The 23777-nt window shown below is 46.0% G+C and overlaps 1 protein-coding gene across 1 annotated transcript in view; it reads right to left on the reverse strand.

Moving 5' to 3' along the window:
* The window catches only part of ASTN1 (astrotactin 1), a 322407-nt gene that overhangs the window by 106286 nt on the left and 192344 nt on the right, over positions 1–23777 (reverse strand). Inside the window, exons 9-11 of the mRNA XM_019646368.1 lie at positions 12945–13019; positions 5813–5950; positions 5169–5319 (exon numbers count right to left, since the gene is read on the reverse strand). Of these exons, the coding sequence (XP_019501913.1) occupies positions 5169–5319; positions 5813–5950; positions 12945–13019 (364 nt within the window). The remainder of the gene's footprint in view (positions 1–5168; positions 5320–5812; positions 5951–12944; positions 13020–23777) is intronic.

A 23777-nucleotide genomic window follows, 5' to 3' on the forward strand; every position in this document is an offset into this window, starting at 1 on the left:
CTCTCTCTCTCTCTCTCTCTCTCTCTCTCTCTCTCTCTCTCCACACACACACACACACACACACACACTATGGATGCATATATTTATAGGACAAAACCCTGAAAACTGTCCAGAGTGATGACCTTGAAGGCAAGACAAGATGCTCAATCACTGAAAAAAAGATGCAATTATCTTTACTTCACTGTAACTTACTTGGGCCGCAGTTCAGAGTAAAACATTTTTGAAAGGTTTCCAGAAAAAAAGCTGAAACCAAAAGTAGAGTTTTCTTCTTAACCCTTATTGAACCAGAACAACCATTTCCTCAAAAGACTCATCAGTCAAGTTTCCCATGGCATGAATTTGTTTTTGCCTAAATGTTCCTTGTGCTCTGTATTCACATTCTGGGCTCCTCAAAATCTGTATCGAAATACAAAGAAACTGCAGGCTCTGAACCATACCCTCTTCCTAGAAGTCTACAGCCAGAGCCGAGTTGGGCGACAAATCCCGCCCGCACGAGGAGCCTGTGTTTTCTCTCTGCACGTGCTGGCCTTCCTCTTGCCCTGGCGTGTGGACAATCCCTCTATTTGTTCCTTAAAAGAGAACTGTTAGCTCGCGATTGAGTCCCAAGGTCACACATTAACCTCTCTTTGCACAGGCTACAATTAGCAGTCCCAGGGCCTTTATGCACTACAGGCTTAAAGAGAAAATTCCATGTGTTACAGTGACAACCCTCCCCCATCAGGAAGGTCTAATAAATGAGCTCAAATTTCAGTGACCCCTAAAATACACAAGGTTAATCATCTTTCGTGATATGCTCACAGCTTCTTGACTTATTACTGGTCTAAGGCATCATTTGCTAACGAGATTAAAATGATTTCCCCCATTCGACTCCTTTTCTTGACCGTCTTTCCCTTCTTTTTCTTTACCAATGGTTTTTGGTTGATTAATTACCTAGGGGTCTAGTCACATGTCGCCGAGCCTGAGACACACACACACCTCCGTTCCAGATTATGAGCTGGTTGCTCTGTCAGCAGGAGTGTGAGTGATGGACACACGACTGTATTTGGGGCCCTGGGAGAAGAGGGACAACTTCCTGCCTAGGGGTCTGCCTCGCCTTACCTGGGCGATTCATGAAACACGCAACCATAATTCCTGCTCGAAATAGGCTCTCTTGTACTACATGACAGTTTTATTCCTTTCACAAATAATGATTTCCCAAATTTCTCATGGGCTCTGACACGGTAAGCCTAAGCCAGTCAGGACTTCTGCAAAGAAGAAAAGTTTGATGGAATTAAATTTGTATTTCGGCTCCCTACCCGCTTAAGCCTCTGAGGCACGCTCTTCTGCTTAGTGCCCTACACAGGGAAAGCGAGAGAGTCATCTGTAATGGTCTCTGCACATCTGCGCTCGAGTAGAGGTGAAATGACACATCGGGTGGGAAGCCACTGTGGACGGCATGTGGCCAGAAGGGCAGCGGGGTCACTGGGTAATTCAAAGCTCATTAGAGCATAATGCTCTGGCAGGGAAGGTCATGTGTGCAACACGAGAAAGCTGGACAGCTGACCTCTCCCTTCCAAGGCCACAGTCCACTCACCAAGGCTCATGCAGACGTGTCACAAAGCAGACATGCTGGGGCCCCTTTCGGAAGGAGTGTGCGGATGAGAAAGGAGCAGCAGAGCGTGAGCTTTCCATTGTTTTTTAGCACTGGAAATTGATTCCAAACTTTCAGACAAAGTTGCATATTAAACCGTAATAGGTAGGCTTGATAAGAATAAAGGTGCCCTGGTTAAAGCTAGGAGTGGCCAGACTAGAGTCCTGCCTACCAGGCCGGCTCCAGTCCCCATTGCCACCTCCCACTGATGGCCCCTCAACGCTGTCGCTGTCTGCAACATAATCCCAGGAACCTGTGAACGTGTCACCTTTCAGTTGACAAGAGGGGCTTTGCCAATCAAGTTAAGGCTCTTGGGATGGGAAGATTATCATGGATGACCCAGGTGAGCCCGATGTAATCACATGAGTCCTTAACAGTGGAAAGGGGAAACAAAAGAGGAGAGAGGAATGCGACAGAGGAACGGTTAGAAAACTGCACTGTTGCTGGCTATCAGGATGGAAGAAAGGGACCATGGGCCAAAATAAGTGGGCGGCCTCTAGAACCTGCAAAAGGCCAAGAATGGATTCTCCCCTAGAGTCTCCAGAAAGGAATGCAACCCTGTTGACACCCAGTGAGACCCTTATTGGAGTCTCACGTACAGAGCTGTAAGATAATGAGAGTTGTTTTAAGCCACTCAACCTGCAGTAATTGGTTAGAGCAGCAACAGGACACTGATACAGTGACTCTGCTGGACTCTGTGGGGCTCCACAGAACAGAGAACCACTGCTCGTGTTCCTTCCGAGTGGGGACGACTGCCCCGCTCTGCACAGTAAGCACAGTGGGTAGAAGTAAGAAGACGCAGTTATCCGTGGGGGCTGACCTCCATTCTGGGAACCCTCTCAGGGGTTCATCAGTCCCCACTTTTGGAGAGCTAGGTCTGGTTTGGAATGGAGCGATTATGGCTGGTCCGGGTCTGTGCCTTTCACGGGTATTTGCTTCCTGTCCTCAGAGACTATAGAAACATTAGGGCAATTAACTGGGTAGCAATTAGCCCTGTGGGAGTCCAAGCATAACTGAGAAACATGCTCTGCCTTCCTGGAAAGAAGGAAGGCAGAGTGGCCCACGTGGACCAACCCCACCTGTCTGCCTTGCACTCAACAGGAAAACAAGAGGTGCTCTGCCTCTCCCCCCATCTCCACCCCTTCCCAGGTTCCTTAAGGGCCCGTGTGTTCTGAGTTCCTCACGGCGTTCTCCTTTCACAGACACGCCTTTCCTGAGAAGCCTTTCAGCTCAGCACCCAGCCAGCAGAATGTCAGGGTTTCTGTGAGAGGAGAAAAGCAGTCGATGCAGCTGATGCCTTTGTCCCTGGTCCACATCCAGGTGACAGGGGACTGCTCTGCTCTACACCAGGACTTTGGGATAGTACCAATACCCAGGGCAGTCAGGTCAGCTCAAAGTACAGTCCCTGATCTAATTCTCAGTAGGGTCACAGAGTCATGATGTGACACATTAGCTCTCAGCCCATCGGACCTCCTGCATCAGGGGTCATGTGCTTCAAAGCCAATGAAAAACAGTCAACTGAAGGGCCTGCCAGTCAGCCTGTCCCTCTCCTCCCTCCAAGAGCCACATGGACCAGTGACTTCAAAGTATTATGCAAATACCAAGCACTGGTATAATCCAGTGACTTTCTGCAGTGGCTCCAATTGTTACAGCAAATGCATATTCATCAGAACTATTCCTGCTAACTCCGTCTCACAGATAGCAGTGTTAAAAGTACAAAAATACATCAGCACAGCTATACAGCTATATGCCGAGTCAAACGGGGTAGGATCACCAACAGAGGCTTTTGACAGGCAAACCCTAGGGGCTCAAGAGAGGGGCAAGGCGGTGGGAAGATATGGGGAGTATGTCCGTGTGCACGAATGTACTGGGTTGTCGGAAAAGTCATGACGCATTTTTGCAACTAAAAACATAGAAAAAAACCATCATGACTTTTCCGACAACCCAGTATAAGTATGCTCAAACTCATATGGGAAGGCCTGGGGGTGGGGGGTGTGAAGGATGTTCACGCATGTGCACAAACAGCGTTCCAATACTTAGAATGACCCAAGAGAGTAATGTAAAATGATAGGTTGAAATCTGGATGAAGACATGCAGGCTTAAAAAAAAAAAAAGTGTCTCAGTGGGGAGCTCCATTAGACAGTGAAATTGTCTCCTGAGGGGCCCAGTCGGAAGCTCAGTGCTGCAGACATCTGAAAGTGGACCATCCAAAGGCAGGGGAGCATCACCTCCCCCCCCACCGGCTGCCTCTGGAAGACTTGGCCTGAGGGACACTTTGCTTTCTCCTTTCCTGAAAGTCCCCTCTGGTAGCTTTCCCCTCCTTCTGACGAACCTGCCAGGCTCACCCTGCCAGAGCCCCACCCTGGGTCCCAGGCACACATCCATCTTTGGCTGAGAACGGCTCCCTCGGCAGAGCAGGTGCTGAGAGATGGGGTGGGGGGTGTGAACCGTGGAATCAGTCCAGCATCCTCACAGGTTGTCCCTGCTCTGGGTCCCGTTACAAGTGCACAGCTGTCAGGCTGGGAAGTAAGGTGAGACGCCAGACCCAGAAGCTACCAGCCCTGCCCGGAAACACGGAAGAACTATGTGCCTCAGCAAATCATCTCTCCCCCTCCTTTATGCCCACTTTCTGCATGGCTTTCCTGCCTTCCTTTTCTGCCCCATTCTCTCTCCAATCTGTGAGGATGGCATCATTCTGCCCCTAGACAAAGAAAGGGCTGGAAACAGACGCCAGTGTTGATGGGCATGAAAATGACCAATGATATAAAGGCACCAACAGCTGATGGCTTCATCTGCTCCTGCCTCCATTGACTTGTGTGGTTCAATCAATCTGCATATCGATGGCATGGGAGATATCTTAGTCCACTCTAACCCAAATAGTCTTCCTAGTTCATAGCATCACATATTTTACACGGAGCCAAAGCCCACATAGCTTATAACAAAGTAGAAAGTCACCTTCGGAGAAGCAGGAGTTCATTGCCATGGTCTCAAAAGGGACAGACATATTTTTACTTTTTCTCGACCATTCTTGGTGAAACTCACTTCTTTCATCATGGCCTTACATAGGTTTATCCTACAATGTTATTTGACTATTACAGTCAATGTAATTTGATGCTAGACAAACATAAGTTTTTTTGTTTTTTAGAATTTCCTATTAGAGTCAACACAGTCTATTTCCTATTAGAGTCAGTATCTTTCTATTATTAATCAGTTCTCAAGCTGTCTGGGGGCATCCCTCTCCAACTAGACTGCAAGGCTGGAGGGAAAGAATCATGCTACATAATTCACGACATTTCCCTTGGGTAGTTATAGGTGACCTCATAGGTGCTTCATAAATACGTCCTGATTAACTGACTGGTGATTAGCTTCTCGTCTCTGTCAAGACGAGAAAATTCACAACGTACACGAGACGGCGGTGACAGCTAGGGAGGCTCATTGCCGGCCCTCTCTGCGGTGCACAGGAGACCTTCATTTATCCACCTGCTCTCGTCCTGCGTGGCTCCCCTCCCCAGCTACAAGTTTGGCCGGGCAGACATACCACACAGCCAGTGGAGTCCAGCTTGCGATCCGAGATGCAGCGGAAGTTCTTGCTGCAGCCACCGTTATCCTTACTGCAGTCCCGCACTGGCCCAAAGGAATCCAAGAGGACCTCCAGGCTGTCGAAGGAGGACGAGGTCATCAGCTCTTCTCTGTGGGGAGAGCAGGGGAAGGTGGGAGGAGTCAAGGTGACTCTAGGTGGACATTCCCGCCTGGCCAGCCAGATCACGTCTCACTCTCTCGGACAAAAATCCAAGATCAACCATACTCGGGGCCTTGAACTAACAAATTACAGGCATTCTCCATATCTGGGAATTGAGCCAAAGCTGTAATGCCTAATCAAAGGGGGAGGTACCAACTTGGGCTAGGAAATTAACATTTGATTGCCTGTCAGTCCTTAGGGGATGTGGGGAGTGCTTACAAGTCCTAAGTTTATGTCCTCGCCCAGTGCATGGGCCTTGGGGTGTGCAATATTGACCCAGGTAGAGCAGATCCCGGCACTGCAGACGGGATTTGAAGGCAGCCAGCCACCTTCTCCTTTCAGTGTGTTGGGATTTCTTTCCCAGCCACCTTGGACCTTCAGATAGCTTCTCATTCAACCTCCCAAGCCAAGTACAGGCCCCAGCACCCTGAGGAGGGACTCACCTGACCTCCACAGCATCCTCCATCACGGTCATGTCCGTCTTACACTTCGCTGATGGATTGATGGCCAGTTCAGCGGGTGGGATAACAAAACTCTTGCTGAGGGGCAGCCACATGCCCTCCCCAAGGGTGTAGGTGAATCTGCAGGGACACCCAACACCAGGTGGTTAGGACAGGTATTCTAGATGACCGCCCCGCTGGGGGGCTGCCATCCTGCCAGGGGCTTCCTTCTCCCCCCTCCGAGTCCTCTGCAGAAAAGAGAGCTCACTGCCACTTCACGGATGAGAGGGCTGAGTCTGAGGGAGGCAGAAGGGGCCACCTCCTGCTCACATGTCCACACGGTTGGAGAACTGGTGATGGCACCCACTCGCCAGCTGTTAGAGTGGGTGTAATCCAGTCACACGAAACTGAGTTCGTTTCCCTCAGGTCTGAAGCCGGCCTTTCCCAAGTTTGTCTGATAGAATTGGAAGCGTTTTCACTGCAGAGACACGCCGGCCTTGCGTCATCCCCATCCCTCGGTTCGCACAGCCACAGTGATGGGGATGGTCTCTCCACGTGCCTGGAGGGGTCCTACCAAGGAAAAGGAAGGAGAAAACCTCCCCTTTTCTGGCTGCTGTGTGAGGGGGCCAGGAAGGAGTGAAGCCCGGAGCCTCCAAGGAGGAGGGAAGATGGGTGAAGGAGACAGGCCCAGAGTACTCTCCACACTCCTACCCAGACCCTCAGCTAATGGCCGTCACCCTGGGGAGACAGGGAAGACTCTTTTTTTATTCTTAAAACAAGGGCTAAAAGAAATAAAAGAATCAATCAGCATTTCAAGGGAGAGCTTAAGGAAACTGTGAGAGGTTATTTGTTTATTTATTCATTCATTTTATTTCAAAGGCCTTCAAATGCTCTGTGTGCACAGTCAAAAATAAGTCTGTGGGATAAAAGCCAGTGTGGGTGGGATATCGCCAGGCAGTGGCAGTTTGGCGTCATCCCCTTCCAACTTAACATGGAGGGAGGAACAATGGGAACATGCATATCATTAAACAGAGCCCAGCACAGGCTCCATTAGCATGCTGGTCACAGAGGACCCTTTCAGAATTCTGCTCCTTTCTGTCCCCTAACCCAACATGCTCCCCTCTCCACTCCCGGGGCGGCCTGAGAGGCTAGGAAACCGGATTGAGGGTTTGCGTTCATGTATGAGAAATGTAACCCTCTCTAGGATACATCCATGGGCAAGGCGTGTGACTTACAAGCAGCCACTTCCTGAATGAAAAGAAAACAGGTGCCCCCAGGAGAGGCAAAACTGCCTGAGAGAGTGGGAGACAGCCAGGGTTTGGGAGATTGTATTCCCCCATTCCCAGCCTTACTCTTGGTCCCCTACTTCTCTGACCTGCTGTGAAAACTTCTACATTAAGCAGCTCAGAGGAAGGCTCTGAGCTTCTCCCACTCACAGGGACATGAGGCAAAGGGGGGTGAGGGGGGGGAGCTATGTCTGTGCTGGGAGGGGTCTGCACCAGGTGAGGCCTATCACCACTTCACTCCTATGTGAAGCAGCTGGCAAATTGAAGGCATGACAGCCCCTTTGCACATATGCACGCACACACACGCACATCCACGCACGTCACTGGCAAGATTAAGGAGCCCATATTCAGGGCAAGTGATTGTCCCAAGGTGCCTGAAATCTGGGACTTGGGATAAATGTGGGTTGGAGGCAAGAACATACAAGTTTTACGTTCACTTCGCCATTTGGAATGGGCATTCTTGAGATAGCAACATTACAATGGGGTGGGGGGCACCACAGGTATTATGTATCACATAGTGTTTCAGAGAGAAGATGCACTAGTTTGAATGGTACCAGGAGGAAGGAGTTTATTTGGACCTAGAGGGTTTTTGTTTTTTTTTGTATTTTTTGTTTTGTTTTCAGTTTTTTTCTATTTTGGTTTTAAAATGAGAAGTTTTGCATTGATGCACAGCAACAAATCTGTGACCTGCAGCTTATAATTTATGTAATAGATTTTAGGAAACGGTTGGCAGTTCTGGCACATTTCTGACAGTGAATTTTTCTTTTGGGAGAGAAGAGACCCATGGCCATGCAGCTCAGTTTTCCCTTCCTCCTACGCACGCAGTGGTATTTGGAAGGGCAAAGCAAACCAGTGGAACTGCCAGTGGAACTGCTTGAGGGCACCCCAGGGCCACAGAACGAAGTTCACATCTCCAAAGATGTCACACTTTGTGCCCCGCCAGTGCCATCTGACCCTAGTTCCTAAAGCGGCCCCCATTTTCTTGCCTCTTCGCCTTTCCTCCTGATGTTCTTTCTTTTTGAATTTGCTTCCCGTCCTTCTTTGCTGGAGTCCCACCCTTGAATACTCAGTTAAGGTCCCGCCCCTTCCAGAAAGCCCTCCAGGACCTTCATCCTCAGCCCTCAGGCTGAGCAAGGGACTCTCCTCTGTGCCTTTGCACATGGTCCCTGGCTGCCCTGAGGTGATGAATCATGCCCGTCTTCTCAGCTGTCCATCACCACTCAGGAGAATGCCATCTCTTGGATGGCAGAGGACAGTGTTTTGTCATCTTTGTATTCCCACCACCTAACACCATTTCTAGCCCAAGGAGGTCACTTCATAAATAGTTATTGACTGATCAATAAGCATATTGTTCTTTAGTTTGTACAGGCTCCTGGAGGATATAATCTCAGATTTCAAATTTAAAGGTGGAAGCGGTGGTGAAGATAATCCTTCCTTTAGAGCAGGAATTGGGTTAAACTCTGGGTTTCAATAGATTTAATGGTCAAAATGGATCTGAGTTTTGATATTGCGAGGACTTCCAATGTGCACGGCAGCGTCTGAGACGTGACGCTGTCCCAACTTAACAAGGAAAACAGTGTCATCTTCCATCTCTGGGCGGTCAAAGTGCAATCCTGTTGGGAAAGCCACGTCAGGTGTAGGGTGAGACCAACCTTTACTGAGAACTCTAAGGGGCAGGTGTTCTGTGGAGCTGCCTCATTTATCCTCACCGCGGCCCTCTGAGATTGGTCCTTTGGCCCATTTTACAAATTCATTAACTAACATTTTAAGAAGTTTAACAACCTCTCCAAGGTCAGCTCTCCATAAGTGGGTACACCGGTGGCTGGTCTGATTCTCTGTATCTCACAGCAGCTTTCCAGCCCATGCTGGCTCAGGCCTATGGAATTCTAAACTTTTCTTTTATCTGCAAAATCTACTAACTCCAAAAACCAAATATAGAACAAACTGTCAGAGAAAAGCTGTGTTCTGAAATCTCATCTGTCCCTCATTCATGCAGATTTGGCAGGAACGACTTCAAAAAGCCACCAAAGAGACGCTGGGTGAGCATCTGGAATGCTTTCCTGAGTTGGGCCTTCTCTCGTGACAGCTGGTGGTGACCATCGCGGCTGATGGCTCAGCTGCGGGCTGAGTCCTGTACGTGGCCCCGTTACACCAGAGCTTGAAACTTCTGTTCAGAGGCAAATGCTCTCCAGGGAGCAGTGGACAGCATTAGCCTGTGCTCTCCCTGTGGCCGGGCATGACATGGAATGTGGGAAAACAGAGAAATCGCTCTTGGCCTGGCATTTCCACTTTCCCAGAGCAGGCCATTCCAGGGGGTGTTACTGTTCCCCGGGATGCAGGTACACACTGGAAGGAAGGTGTCTGAGATAGAAATTTGGTCTGTGGCCATTCCTGCCACCAGAGGGTCCAATGGAATGAAGTGACCTGAGACACAATGGAAAGGACATCCTTGGCACTAGATTGGGTTTGGTGAGAAGGGTCAGTCTTCTCCCTTGGACCCTCTGAGTCTAGCTTGGACCTTTTCCAGGTTCTTTGGGATTACAGATTACCTGGGTTAGGCTGAGCATCATCAGGTCTTCTCCTAATCTGGTTTCGAGTCCTTAGGAAACCCCTGAAATGATCATCTACAGATACCTGTTGAAGGCGTACCATGTTCAAAATTCTGTGCTAAATATTACATATTTCAAGCCATACAGGGTACTGCCCTCTCCCTCAAGAAGACAACCATTTCGTTGGAGAAACAAACAGGCAAATGAAAAATAAATAAGAAATAAAATAACAAATAAACATTACAGTCAATATGTTATGGAAATTTGGAGGCTGAAATGTCACTATTGATTGGTACAGTGGATTGGAGAAGCCAGAGCAGCATGTCTTAATCCTGAGTACAGATCAGAATTACGATGGTGCTTTTAAAGAACACTTATGCTCTGGTCCCACCTCCCAGAACTTTGGAATGAGTTGTTTAGTGTTGGGTCAGACCACTGGTCATTTTTTAAGCACACTGAGGATTCTCATGGAGGGCCAGGCTGGAGAACGATTCATGGATGAGACCATAAATTATTTGAAGTCTGGAACTATCTTAGTCATATTTGTTTGGTCATAGCTACAGCATCTGAAATAGTGCCTTAAAGTAGTCATTGGCTTTAGCTGAGTCTTGGTGTAGACCATGAAAATCAGTAGTGTTTATATTAGGAAGCAAATATGCATTATTTCTAAAGGAAAGAGTACGGGCAAATGTGCAGAGTAAAAAATATTCAAGTTTTGGGGGCAGTGGGTAGGTTAGAAGATAGATTTAACTAAGAATGAAAGATTCTATAGGAGACGAGCAGACTATTAAAAGGGAGTTGTATATTGGCATTCAACTGTGGAAAGATTTGAATGTCAAAATTTGAATTTTATTCCATAGTCCAGGGAAATGTGCAGTGGCTTGGAATGCATCAGGACACTTAGTCACTAGTGAGCAGAGTAGCAGGTAAATAGTCATTAGCTTCTTTAAGAAATCATAGTCACTGACCAGGTTGTAGAATTTTCCAGAGTGGCCATTGCCAGTTGGTTTACTCAGATCCCAGAGTGGTTTTGATTAAAGGTCTTAACACCTAAAACCAGAAAACCACGACCCATTGCTTTCATCTGAAAGATTAGTGATTGCTATGTTAGGGACCAAAATGAGCAAACCCTTATTGGTTAACACATTGGCTCCTGAGATTTGATACATGGGTCAAACCACACAACTGATCCTCTTTGTGGTGCTTGGGTGTCACATCCAATGGGCAGCTAACAAACTTGAAAAGAGTAAATGGTGCTTGTGGGGATGGAAACACAGTTTTTGTGTTAAGTTCTGCTGTAATAGAAATGTCATGAAGGCCCTTGTTTTTCAAAGTGTTAGCTTCTGACTTTTAGGGGAGTGGAAGCTTTGCCATGTTTATCAACCCAACTCCATGGGGCTCTCCATCTGCCTTATCTGTATCATCCTTTGAAGGTCCTGGCAGGTCAGGAGTTAAAAAAGGGGGTGGGGAAGCTGATAAGTCATTGTGGGAAAGTTTAAATGCTCAAGTCATAATCTAAGGAATAGAGCTGACAGCTCTTGTAGCACAAGCCCTCAGAAGCAGCCTGTGGGGCCGGCCAAGTGGCATGTTGGTTAAGAGTTGGCTTGGGATGCCAGCTCTGAGCAGCAGGGCCCCAGTTCAGATCCCACATGAGGGCCAGTAATGCTGTGCCCTCTACAGCTAAGATGGTGAACAACAGCTCGACCTAGAACTGGGCTGCGGTGAGTCGCTGGCGATGATATAGGCTGCAGTGGGGCTGGCCTGCAGCTGGCGTGAGCTTTTGTGAGCTGCCCTGAGCAGCTGTCCAATGGCCAGTGAGCGACTGCCTCACCCGGGAAGAGCGCAATGATAATACCAACATGGGCCAGTGAAGCGACGTCCTCCACAACTAGGCTGAAGAACAAAAGGACAGCAACTTGTCTGTTCCCCTCCCCCAACTTCCCAATAAAATTTTTTTAAAAATTAAAAGAAAAAAGCGGCCTGTGGCCAGTGCCATAAATGTGACTTGGTCTGCCCCCCAAGAAACAATCAGGAGAGAAAAGGGCAAGGAAGGCCTGGGGAGGAAGTGGTTCTGTAAATCTGCACTCTTGCTAAGAGCATCCCTTAGGAGAACACTGCCGTGGCCAAGCCCAGGCCATCCCACCGAGCAGGAAGGAGCAGAAGGTGCTAAAGCAGAGAGCCACCTCTAGGAGAAAATGCAGGAGCAAAATGAACACCTAGGCCAGGAACGGCTGACAGGGAGGGTCTGAGGAAGGGGTTTGCAAGGGCAGCAGTGAGGATGTATGACTCAGTACATTGCTGAGTGCAGTGAAGAGGAAGCACGATTTCCATTTGCCCCACGCTGCTCACCACCCCTCCATAATGTCAGGCAGTAGCCGGGTGCATCTTCTGATATCAGTTACTCCTGCAAGACTATTTACTTCCTCCACCAGAGGGCTCCCTCACGGAGGGAGATGGATTCATGTCCATGCTGCCAGGCCAAGCACAGTCTATGGCACTTAGTAGGTACTCAAATGCACGTTAAGTGAAGGACAGATTGACAAAATTAAATGGATGGTAAGATCTTAGTTTGGAAATAAATGTGTGTTCCAGCTAAGGCCTGGTGTGAATCAAACATTATGAAAATCCAATAGTTCATGGCTGACACCCAAATTCTTCCTTTGCTTGTTGGCTTTTCTAATATGTGCTAGTCCCAGGCATGGAGGTAGACATTTGGGAGGGACTAGGGACATCCAATCTGATCAGAAGGGTGGTAGATTAAAAAAAAATAACATTAACGAAGTATTGCTAATAAAAGGAGACAGGGGCAGGAGAGACTCATTTTGAACAACTTAAGACTTTATGAGGAAAGTGCAAATTAGATGCACAATAGAGAGGCAGAAAGGGACATTAATTGCCTGTTCTGTGCCAGTTTCTGTGCCAGGGGCTCTCCATTATCGCCTATATTCCTCACAACAATAGAGTTAGGCATGGAATGTAGCCCCATTTAACAAATGTGGAAACTGGAGGCGCCAAGAAGTTAAGTAAATTACTGGGGTTCACAGAGCAGACAAGGAAGGAAGCCGGGACCCAAAGAGAATCTGTGTGACCTCAAAATCATCCACGCTATCCACGGGCATGATGGGAGGCCAAGCATTTCTTTCATTTTTTGTTTTGTTTTGTTTTGTTTTTGTGAGGAGGCGGCAAGACAACTAAACATGTTTGTCATTTTCTACACCACCACTAGGAAAGCAAGTTCCCTGGGAAGTGGGGCACAGGGCTTGCAGACATACATAAGCAAGTCCTTAGACAACTACTTACCTGAATATTTTATCAGAAGGCTGTTCTCCCAAAACCAGGTCAAAGCCTCGCTGAAATATCGTGTATGGCCAGGGCCTAAAAGGAGAAACATCATTCCATTAAGGTCAGCTCAACAAACACTCCCTGAACACCCACTCTGTGCCAGGTGCCATGTTGGATTCCGGGGACCCAAAGACAACGAGGACCTCATCTCTGTCCTTGAGAATCTCTCTAATGTGAGTTGACGCAAGTCCTTGAATGCTGGGACCTAAGCAAGAACAGGGTCAATGTCAAAATCACTGAACCACTAGGAAAGGGGGACATGGCAATTGGACCTCACGTTACCATAACTTACAGTCCTTCAGATACAGATTGAACAGAAACTTAGCTCTGCCTCACTTAAGAGAGAGATGAAGCCTCTGGAATCAGACAGTTCAGGTTCAGACCTTGTTCTGCTGTTGAATCAACTGTCAGGTTTGGGGCAGACTGTTTATCTTGTTGAGCGCAATTTCATCACTTGTAAAAACAGGGTTACTAATGGCTGCCTCACAGGCCACTGTGAAGATTAAGCAAAGCTTTTTGGCCAAGGTCACTGCTCAGACAGGGTCCTCAACAGCTTCCCTTTCCCTACTGAGAATGACATGAAGATTCTGGGTCTTTGGATCCGGGTGTTTTCAAGCATTTTAATGCCACTTATTATTCAAACAGAAACAATCGAAATGGTACTTTAAAAATAATCCTGGGGGGGGGGTAATAATCCTTAAGATCCTCTCTAGCAAGTATCTTGGTATTGTCACATGTACTAGAAAGCCACAAAACTATTTCTTTCAAATAGTAAATATCTTTTCACTAACCCAGATGTCCAACTCCCAAATTATTTACTCATTTAAGAAAGATTCAGTAAAGCCAACACTAGGTATTTTGTACAGCGGATGAAAGGGGCCCTTGCTCTCAAGAACGTACAGTCTCCATGTATATAACTCAGTTCTCCCAACCCAATAACCTAGTTACGGAGGATTTACTGTAGACACACCTTTGGTTTTCGAGGACTACAGAAAATCAGGAGAATACATCAGCATAATTATTTGGGCCTAAAAATAATACTAAGCATTAATTGAGTGGTTGTCAGTTGCGGGGGAGGGGGGTCGCCCAACAGAGGGCATGTAGGGAAATTTGGGGCTGTTGCCCTTGAATCACACAATGATCGCAGGACATTACTGGCACTTAGAAGGCAGGGCAGGAAGGCCAGAAGAGAGCAGTGCTCTGAACAGCTCTGCACAGCCAAAGATGTCCCCATGTCCTGCAAACTAATAAATGTCTGGTTGCATCTTTACTTAGGTATAAATCTGCTTATCATTACCCGAGCCCAACTGCTAACTCCATGTACTAATAAGCACCAAGGAGCTTGTACTATTTGAACACATGATGAATTTTCTAGGTGTATAACTACCATATAAATTGAGGGAAGATTATGCATTATTACTTAGAAATTTTATGATTTGTTTATACCTTTGAAAAATCATATTATTTCTGCAAAGCTGTTCACGGTCTTTGAATCACCAATACAGCACCTGTGTCAGTCTATATCAGCAGTTCTCAACCTTCCTAATGCCGCAACCCCTTAATACAGTTCCTCATGTTTTGGTGACCCCCCAACCATAAAATTATTTTCGTTGCTACTCTATAACTGTAATTTTGCTACTGTTAGTTTTCTGATGGTCTTAGGTGACTCCTGTGAAAGGGTCGTTTGACCCCCAAAGGGGTTGCGACCCACAGGTTGAGAACCACTGGTCTATATTGTTCTTACATATATCGTGTATCCCATATTACTTTACATATTACATTATGGTGAATATACATTAGGTGCAAATGTCTGTTAACTTCTCCTATTTTAATACTAACCGAGTATTTACACATTAAAATGGTTATTTTATCATTATAAATTACTTTATTATTTCTTTTTAAATTATTGCTAAGGCATTATATTTATGTTTTGAACATTTTTGTACATAGGTTTTATTATTTGTGAAGTTCATTTAAGAATTATAAAAGGGGTTGAAAATATTTGTCCAAAGATAAGGTGTTGGGTCTGATGAGGTTGAGAACCACGAACTTAACCCAACCAGATAACCAATTAACCACTCAAAGGAGTTGGTAGCTGCAAGGGGAGGCCATTGAAACTACATAAGGACGTGGCTGGGACGATTGCATTCATTTTTATGCTTACTATTTATAAACACTTTATTCCTGGAATTAAATTTAGAAATATCCCAAGACAACTAGAATTGTCTCCAAAAAGTACCCAAACACTATGCTATGAATAACCCCTGCATCAAATAAACAGCTCTCCTCCATGCATTTCTTTTTTGTTTGTTTGCTCTGTTCATTGAAGGTGAACCCACAGAGTGGGGTTTGAATTTGATTCTTTTTTGTTGAACAGTAAGTGGTGGTTTATGGGCAGCTAAAAAAAGATATCGTAATTCAAGAAAAAGTCTAGAAATCATGACTTGTCCCATATGATCCTAGACACCTAGGAAGGGCAAACAAAAGAGAAGAGAGACACGCAATTTCATCCCTCTTTTGGGCAAAATCACATTTTATTTACGATCCATTTAATAATTTCAAATAACACACATTTTGCTTTTGAGTCATCTCTAGTACTCAAAACTGGTATGATGTGTAATTAGAGCTAATTCTTGGCATGGTTCCTAGGTTGTTTGAAAATATATTTCGAGGAGCCAAATTTTAGGACTGACGTTGATTACAATGTGAACAATTAACTGCACAGAGTAATAAATAAACCTATATTCAAGCCATAGGTAATGAATCAATGAGCCCAGAAACATTAAGCACGTGAAGCCAAATTGCTAGGAAGGTCAGATCAAAGACGCTTCCTGCTCTGGAGGGGCCTGAGTGTTTAGAAAGGTGACTTAGGTGTGCAGTGCAGACCCCGCCCTGATCACATCCAGAGACAGCAGGGCACAGTGGTGACATGGGTTCCAGAGCCAGCCTGCCTATTTCAAATTCCAAGTTCAGCCTCCCACTGCACTTTGACCATGAGCAAGTCCCTTAATCATCTGTGTCCCCATTTCCTCATCTGTAAAATGAGACTGACAGTAATAATCGTATCTACCTGGCAAGGTTGTTATGAGGAGAAACTAGTTAATAAAGTGTTCAGAATAGTGTCTGGCATTTAGTGAGTGTCACACAAGCATTTGTCAAATGAGGTAAATTTACTAGTTACCAGAATCAGATATAAATACTATACTATACTATAATAAGGAAGATTCCCACATTTCTATAGAGGGAGACGTGTCTTACCTAAGGTGCACATACAATGGCAATACCAGGCTTTAACTCAGATTGCAAATGTATGTGTGTTGGCTGGAGAGGAGGGAAGATAAATATGGAAAGACCAGAGCCCCACTGGCCAGTCCCATGCAGCCATCACTTCACAGGGCAGTGCTTGTGCGGTAGTGGCATTAAATACAGAGAGGGAAGAACTCGTGATGGCAAAAGAAGTCAGAGAGCTGCCCATTGCTCCAGCAAAGGTATAAAAGAAAATTTACTCATTTTCTTCCCACTAGTCAGGCATAATCTGCCAGAGAGATGGGGATTCTTATTTGAATTATTTAGCAAATAGTTATGGAGAGTCTATTGTGTGTGAATTAAGATAATAGGCAACAGGAGTTGGAGAGTATAGAGATTCTGGCCCTCCGAGGAACCTACAGTATTTCTGAAGAAATACACATATGTCCAGACAAATAGAAGAGAATGAGTAAAAACGAGGAGGAATGGAGTTACAGGAGATAAGCTAAGTGGCACGGGAGCTTGGTGCACATGAGTAGAAAGGCTACAGGGGGCCATACAGGAAAAGGCAGTGACACAGTGATGAAGAGCTGGACCTAAAAGCACCGAACACATTTTGGAGCTGAGTTCCCTGAGGCCAGCTGAATGAGGAAGGGCCTCTGCGTTGGGCCACTGTGTGCATGTCCAAGTAAGAAAACTAAGTTGGCCTCAGCAAAAAAGAGGCCCAGCGCTGGGTCCTAGATCCAGGCTTACATGGAAGTTGCCTTGAGGATGCCCAGAAAAAGAGAATATAGGCTCTTACAACTGCTCTTCTCTCTTTGCTCCGTTTCTCATTCTATAGGCTCCATTCTGCCAAAATGGCTGCTGCACGTGGCGGAGACCTAGCCTCCCGCAGCTGCAGCTCAGGTCTTTACAGGATCAGAGCACAGTGGAGACACTCCCCCCGCTCATTAGAAAACAAAAATCCCTGGAAGAACTCGTGACACACCCTGGGTGAGGCGAACAAGCAGGGCCAATCTAAGCAGACAGCAACTCCCCTTTGGTTTTCTGGGCTAGAGTTGGGAGGGAGGAGAAAGTCAAACAGAACAGTAACTTCCACCTGAGCTCCTATCTGCTTGTGGTAGCAAAGGTGCTGCCTCCATCAGGAGAAGGTGGCATTACTGAGCAGACTGTGCCAATAGTCGTAGTTTTGTGGGAAGAGTGCCCAACAGCAAGCTCAAGGATAGTGTCAGGCCAGATGGGGGCGGGAGTAAGAGGTTGAACCCTGCAATTGGAAGCATTTTTCAGTCTCTTGCCTTAAACCTAACTATGTGGCCTCCACTATTCTCTGACCTGCATTGGGCAACCCTGTCACATCTTCTTAGTTTAGGAAGATTAGCAGAATCAGAAGTCAGAATAAAGTTTGTTTGTTTGTTAATATCTTCATTCTCACAAATCAAGACAGTGAAGATTGTCCTCCCAGGTGGGCAGCTACAGATGGCCCAGATTCGGGGGCATCACAGGACAGCACAGGGACCAGCTGGGATCCCTTGCCTCAGGCAGGAACATCATCTGTGCCACAGGGGAGCCCCACTGTAATGAAAACACAGCAGCCAGCAGGACGCACATGCAAATTGTGTGTGCTCAGAAACAATTAGTAGTCTTTTCTCTGCCTTTTCTTTTCTCTCCCTGTCTCACACAATAGCCACAGTTTACGCAGTCTTTCCTACATACTGGCAATTCCCAAGCCTTTAGCTTCTCTCAACTCTTTCTGGATCCTCTCCCCCAAGACACAGCAGCTGTTGCAGGGTTTTTTCCTTTAGTCTTGGTGTTGGGCAGGGCCCTGACTTGACCGGACTTGGCTGGTTACTTGGGCATCTCTTCCGCTGGGTAACCTAGACCAACTGAGTGATGAAACCCTGAATGGCCAATCTGAGTGGATGTCCCCTTCATACCAGCTCTCCCAGTGCAGAAAGGGGCCTCTTCTGCTCTAGACAAGAGTCCTTTATAGGATTTTCTTGATTAAGTGTTAGTCCCAGCTTTCCATCTAACTGTGGCACCTGGAAACAGAGGTCATTAGATTTGGTCAGCGTGCCTGGTAACAGGCTTCTCTGTGGAGAGCTCACTCCGGGGTGGAGGACGGGGGGAAGAAGTGATGCTAGATAGATAGATAGATAGATAGATAGATAGATAGATAGATAGATAAATAGATAGACAGACAGACAGAGATAAAATGGGTGGGAAGTAGACAGTGAGAGAGAATGTACGTATGTATGTAGGTATATGGTGTGTATGTACATAGTTCAGTATAGACAGAATGTTTCAGCTGGAGGCAGTGATAAGTAAGGCATTTCTTGATAAGCTTGTAGAATCTAGGAGCTTCCTCTGAACTTATATATTCCTCCACCTGTCGCTGAAGAGAACACTACAAATGATAATAATTTGTCCACAGTTACATGAAAGCACATCCTTTGAAGCTTGCCTCTGCCCACATTAGGCTAAGTTTCTGGTGGAAACATGGCGTCCAAAGCTGCCACCCAGCTCTTCACAAGGTGGGGTCCTGGTGTAGGGGATCATACCCACGTGTAACGTGGGAGCTTTTGAGCAAATGTTCCTTTTCTTATTTGGGTAAATGCATTTGCAAGGGGGGAGCAGTGAAATAAAGAGAATAGAGGTTCATTTTAAAGAAAATGCTTCTGGAAAAGGGTAATTTGTAAGATATACAGAAGAAATAAAGAGAACAATGGTAAAAATAGCTTCTCCAGCTAAGCAGTTTGCTGAAACATTCCATGACTCAATTTACCCTAATGATAAGATGGGGTGATGATTATGTGCCGCCGTCTTCACCGTCAGCACCAGTTCTGGGAGGAGTAAGAGCTGGAATGACCGACGCCTAGACCGGGTAAACCTGTGGGTTTATCAGAAGTTAAATAATAAGGGTAACAATGCCTCAAGTTTCTACAGGACGCATTAGGGCCTTGGGGCCTTTGCAGATGTTTCTTTACCTGGAATTTCTCCTCATTTATTTGGATGACTTACCCTATTCTTTTAGTCTGGTTTAGAAGCTATTTCCCAAATAGACCTTCCCTGGCGCCCAAGACTTGATTATATTCCTTGTTATACAAAGCACCCCACACTCTCCTTTATAGAACCCATAACTATCGTTAATGCATTATGTGTTTAGTCAAGATTCTCCCCTTGTCAGATATAAAGAACTGTCGTCATCATTGCTGTACCCTCACCACCCAGTGTAGTAGCATTGCACAGCAAGTGCTCAGTAAAGAACCAGACACATCACAAATGAGGCTGAGAGGCAGACAGATCCGGGCTTGAGTCCTGGGTGAGGCAGTCCATTGCACTATGCAACCTCGGGTAAGTCACTTAATGTCTCTCAGCCCCAGTGTCTTTATCTATAAAATGTGGGCAAAACAGTACCTAGGGTTACTAAGTGAGCACAGGCGTACTTAGCACAGTGCCTGCCACACAGAACCAACTCAGTAAATATAGCTATTATTATTCAGTACAATTAACATTCCCACTGGTGAATAAAAAAGGCATTTCTAACATCACATTTTAAAAACAAAATCGTGATGATCATGGTGCATCTTACAAACTCGGTGTTGTCTTTCACCATGTACATTTCGTGGAAAGAAGAATTAAATATTAATGTGATTTTATTCATTATTTAATGTCTACTAATAACCAAACAAATTCATTTAGAATTCCTTATGCAGAAAAACAACATAGTTGTCGGTAACTTGCAAAGCAGCTCGGCGTGTAGGTTCTGGAGCCAGACTGAGCAGTTTGAAACCCTGGCTCTCTCACTAATGAACCCTGTGCCCTTGGTTAAGGTCATTAGTGCTTGCCATCAGACTATCCCATCCACTTCCTCTCCTGGCTCCGGTCCTGTCAACACCACCCACCCTGCCCCCATTTCCCCTCCACACTCCAGAGCCTGGCTCACTGTCCTCTTTAAGACTTTTCCATGATTTTCAGTGACTTCAGTAGCCCACTAAGATGATCCTTTCAATTCTCAAACTACGCAGGGGCTTAACTTTTCTCCTCCAATGACCCTGCCCTTCACCCTTACTCCCATGGTCACAGCCTAGGCTGCTAATATCCGCAACTCCTCCTGGGTCCCGGCAAGGATCACAGATGTGACCGTCACCTGCTTACCTTCCCAGGTCGCTCCTCGTAATGCTACAATTGTCTACCCTCCCGAGACTTAAAATCCATTCACCCAACCACCATTTTACTGACCCTCACCCACCTCGTGAACTCTCTCCTCTCTAACTCAGATTACATTCTACGATCCATTAATATAATCACACCCTTTCACACCACCTCACCTCTCTTGCTCCCTCCACTGCTTCATCATGCTTGTCTGAAACACTCCCAACACCGGTTCAAGTCAGCCACCCTGTGGCTCCATTTCTGCGTCTGCACAAATGAATGCAGCTAGCAGCCACACTGATGGTCTCATTTTAAATCCCACGCCACTGACCTCAAGTGGGCTCTGAACTCTGCCTCGTGTTCAAACTTCCTTTTCCTTGTCTATGGACTCCCACTTTCTATATCTTTATTTCCCATGTCTTCTTGCTCCTCAAACCTTTAACACCGCTTTCCCCATCCTCCCTGAGCTAACAGTCTGCTTCCTATGGGACCGAGACAACCGGGCAATTGGGTTCAAAGCTTTCACCACCACATTCCCTGTGCCCATTGCTCAGCCCTCCTTCCAGTAACTAGGCACCAAAGCTTGTGTGCCTGTCTACAATGCTGCCATCCCAAATCACCCTTTGCTGTCTACAGGCATTGAGGTATAAGACACGGTTACACGTCTCATCTCCCTTCTGCTACTACAACCTCAAGCAAATAAGAGCACCCCTGGGGCCTCCGTTTGTTCATCTGTAGAATGGAAATCGTGAGACAGCGTACTCCACACAAACTTTACATTGCTGAACAAAGTGTGTATCAATACACTTCAGGTCTTTGATAATCTTCGATTACTCATTTTTAATCAACTTTGTTTTCTGTAATTGCATCCTATATTTTGTGTATGTGTGCTTAACATACATGATCTCATTTAAAGATGGTGAATAACTGGCTCAGTTCCTGCCTCTCTGGGGCTCAGTGTGCTCATCTATAAAATGGGGTAACAATAGCCCACCAACTGCACAGGACTAAATGATTTAATACGTGCAAATAACTTACAATAACCTTGGACATAGTTAAGTTGTGAATAAATGTTAGCTGTTATTACTCACACATTACTTGGAAGGCTGGTTCTAAATGTTGAAAAAGGGGTTTTCCTAAATGAATTTTAGAAGCATATAAAATGATTTTTAAAATGTCAATAATGAATCAATGTTGTGACTTTTCCCTCCAAATTTGGAATTCAAGGCTACAACTTTGCCTCAAAAAGTGGCAATAAAGACAAACACACACTATGATAGTTAATTTTATGTGTCAACTTGAGTGGGCCACAGGTGCTGAGGATTTTCTCACACATTATTCTAGGTGTTGCTATGAGGGTGTTTGGGATGAGACTAACATTCGAATCAGTGGACCGAGTAGAGTAGACTGCCCTCCCCAGTGTGGGTGGCCTCATTCGATCAGTTCAAGGCCTGAATAGAACAAGAAGGCAGACCGTCCCCAGGGTAAGAGAGAATTCTTTCTGCCTAATGGCCTTCAGACTGAGACATCAGTTTTTTCTGCCTTCGGACTCAAACTGAAACATGACTTTCCTCGGGTCTTGAGCCTGCAGGCCTTCCAACTGGAATTACATCATCAATTCTCCTGGGTTTCAGGCCTTTGGACTCAGGCTAACATGACACCATTGGCTCCTGGGTCTCTGGCTTGCTGACTGCAGATCTTGGGATATGTCAGCCTCCATAATTGCATGGGCCAGTTTTATATAATAAATCTTTTTATATATTCTACGCCCTCTTAGTTCTGTTTCTCTGTAGAATACTGACTAGTACATACATATACATCCACAAATACAGAGTCCATCCCTAGCTTTCATGTCAACACAAAGCATGTCAGAGAATAAGGGAAGTTAGGGCACATGGGCACGGACCCCAGGGATGCAGGAGACATCAGCACCTTGACCCCTCATGCCTGCCTTAGGGGAAGAAAGAGTAGACGTCAGCTGCTGTAGACTCAGGGGTCATCAGAGAAGGCAGAGGCAGAGCCCATCTGACCTCTGATGGGGAAAGTTGGCCCAGACACTTGCAGTTCTCCTGTATTGTCTGGGATCAAGGATTACAGAAAGCAGAAGGAAGACATCTTGGCTGGGTCAGGAAAAGCTGGTCACAGTAGCTGCCATTTGTTGAACGAACATTTTTTTCACATGCCAGGCAAGCACTAAGCTCCCTGCCATACACGCATCATTTCACAACCACCTGGAGAGCTATACTGTTATTATCCCCAGGTTGCAAGGTAAACAAAGGTTCAGCAAGGTTAAGTACATTGTCCAAGGTCACACAGCTAGGAAGGGACAGAGGTGAGTGTTATCACGGATTGCATGACCCGTTCTTTCTCCTGCACTGCTCTCCTCTTCTCACCAGCATGGGCGTCGAGCTGGTGGGGGAAATGTACAGACAGCCCTGGGTCTCTAGGCAGGAAAGTTGCCTGGGTGTTGGCCTGGCTTGCTCACCCCTACCCTCTAGGTGCAGAGTGGTGGGCGTGGCAGATGTTACCTGCAGTGCCCAAGAATTACCTGCTCCCTGACCTGTGTTTTCGTAGGGCAATTCTAGCATACATCATGTGGTATTAAGGTCACCTGTTTATCTGTCTTCCTCTTTAAATGTTCTCCCATTGGCATGTCTACTGTATCTCCCTTATCCCTGAGTCTTTCATAAGCGACATTTTAGCAGAATGGTTCTCGAGCTTTGGGGTACATCAGATTCACCCCACAGATGGGCAAAATGGTTCTTAAACTCTAGTTGCTCTCATTCCAGATATCTAGGGTGGACCATGCATCGGTATTCTTAAAAAGTGAGGCGGATGATTCTAAAGCACACAGTAGGTTGGGATCACCAACCTAACATGTGCCCGCACACATGCACCCCGAGCCAATCTTTCTTTATAAATGAGTTTGGCATTCTATGAAATATGATTGCCATAAAAAATTACAGTGTAGCCTGAGCATTCACTCGAACTCACTTTTTAAATTTCTAAATAAGAATGAGAAACGAAGCATATTGAGTTCTTTCCTGTCCCCATTATCGTTAAATTAAGATTCCTAAATCTCATTATAATTATATAAGACGTACATTTGTTTTTTCTTAACTGTCAGTCATTTTGATTTCCGTGGATCAACATTTCCATTAAAAGAGTATTATACAGATTTGAGATTTTCATACATTTATAAATGCATCTACAGGTACAGATGTCCCCCCTACACACACACACACACATTCATGTGCCTGTGCAATGCTACACACACACACACACACACACACACACATACACTCACGTATTTCCACTTCTGTAACAATTCCTTTGGAGCCAGTTGGAAGGGGTCAGATGGCTGGTAGGACTCACTATTGCTTTCCTCCTCTT

This window comes from Hipposideros armiger, unplaced genomic scaffold (genome assembly GCF_001890085.2).
Source record: "Hipposideros armiger isolate ML-2016 unplaced genomic scaffold, ASM189008v1 scaffold_6, whole genome shotgun sequence".
NCBI lineage: Eukaryota > Metazoa > Chordata > Mammalia > Chiroptera > Hipposideridae > Hipposideros > Hipposideros armiger.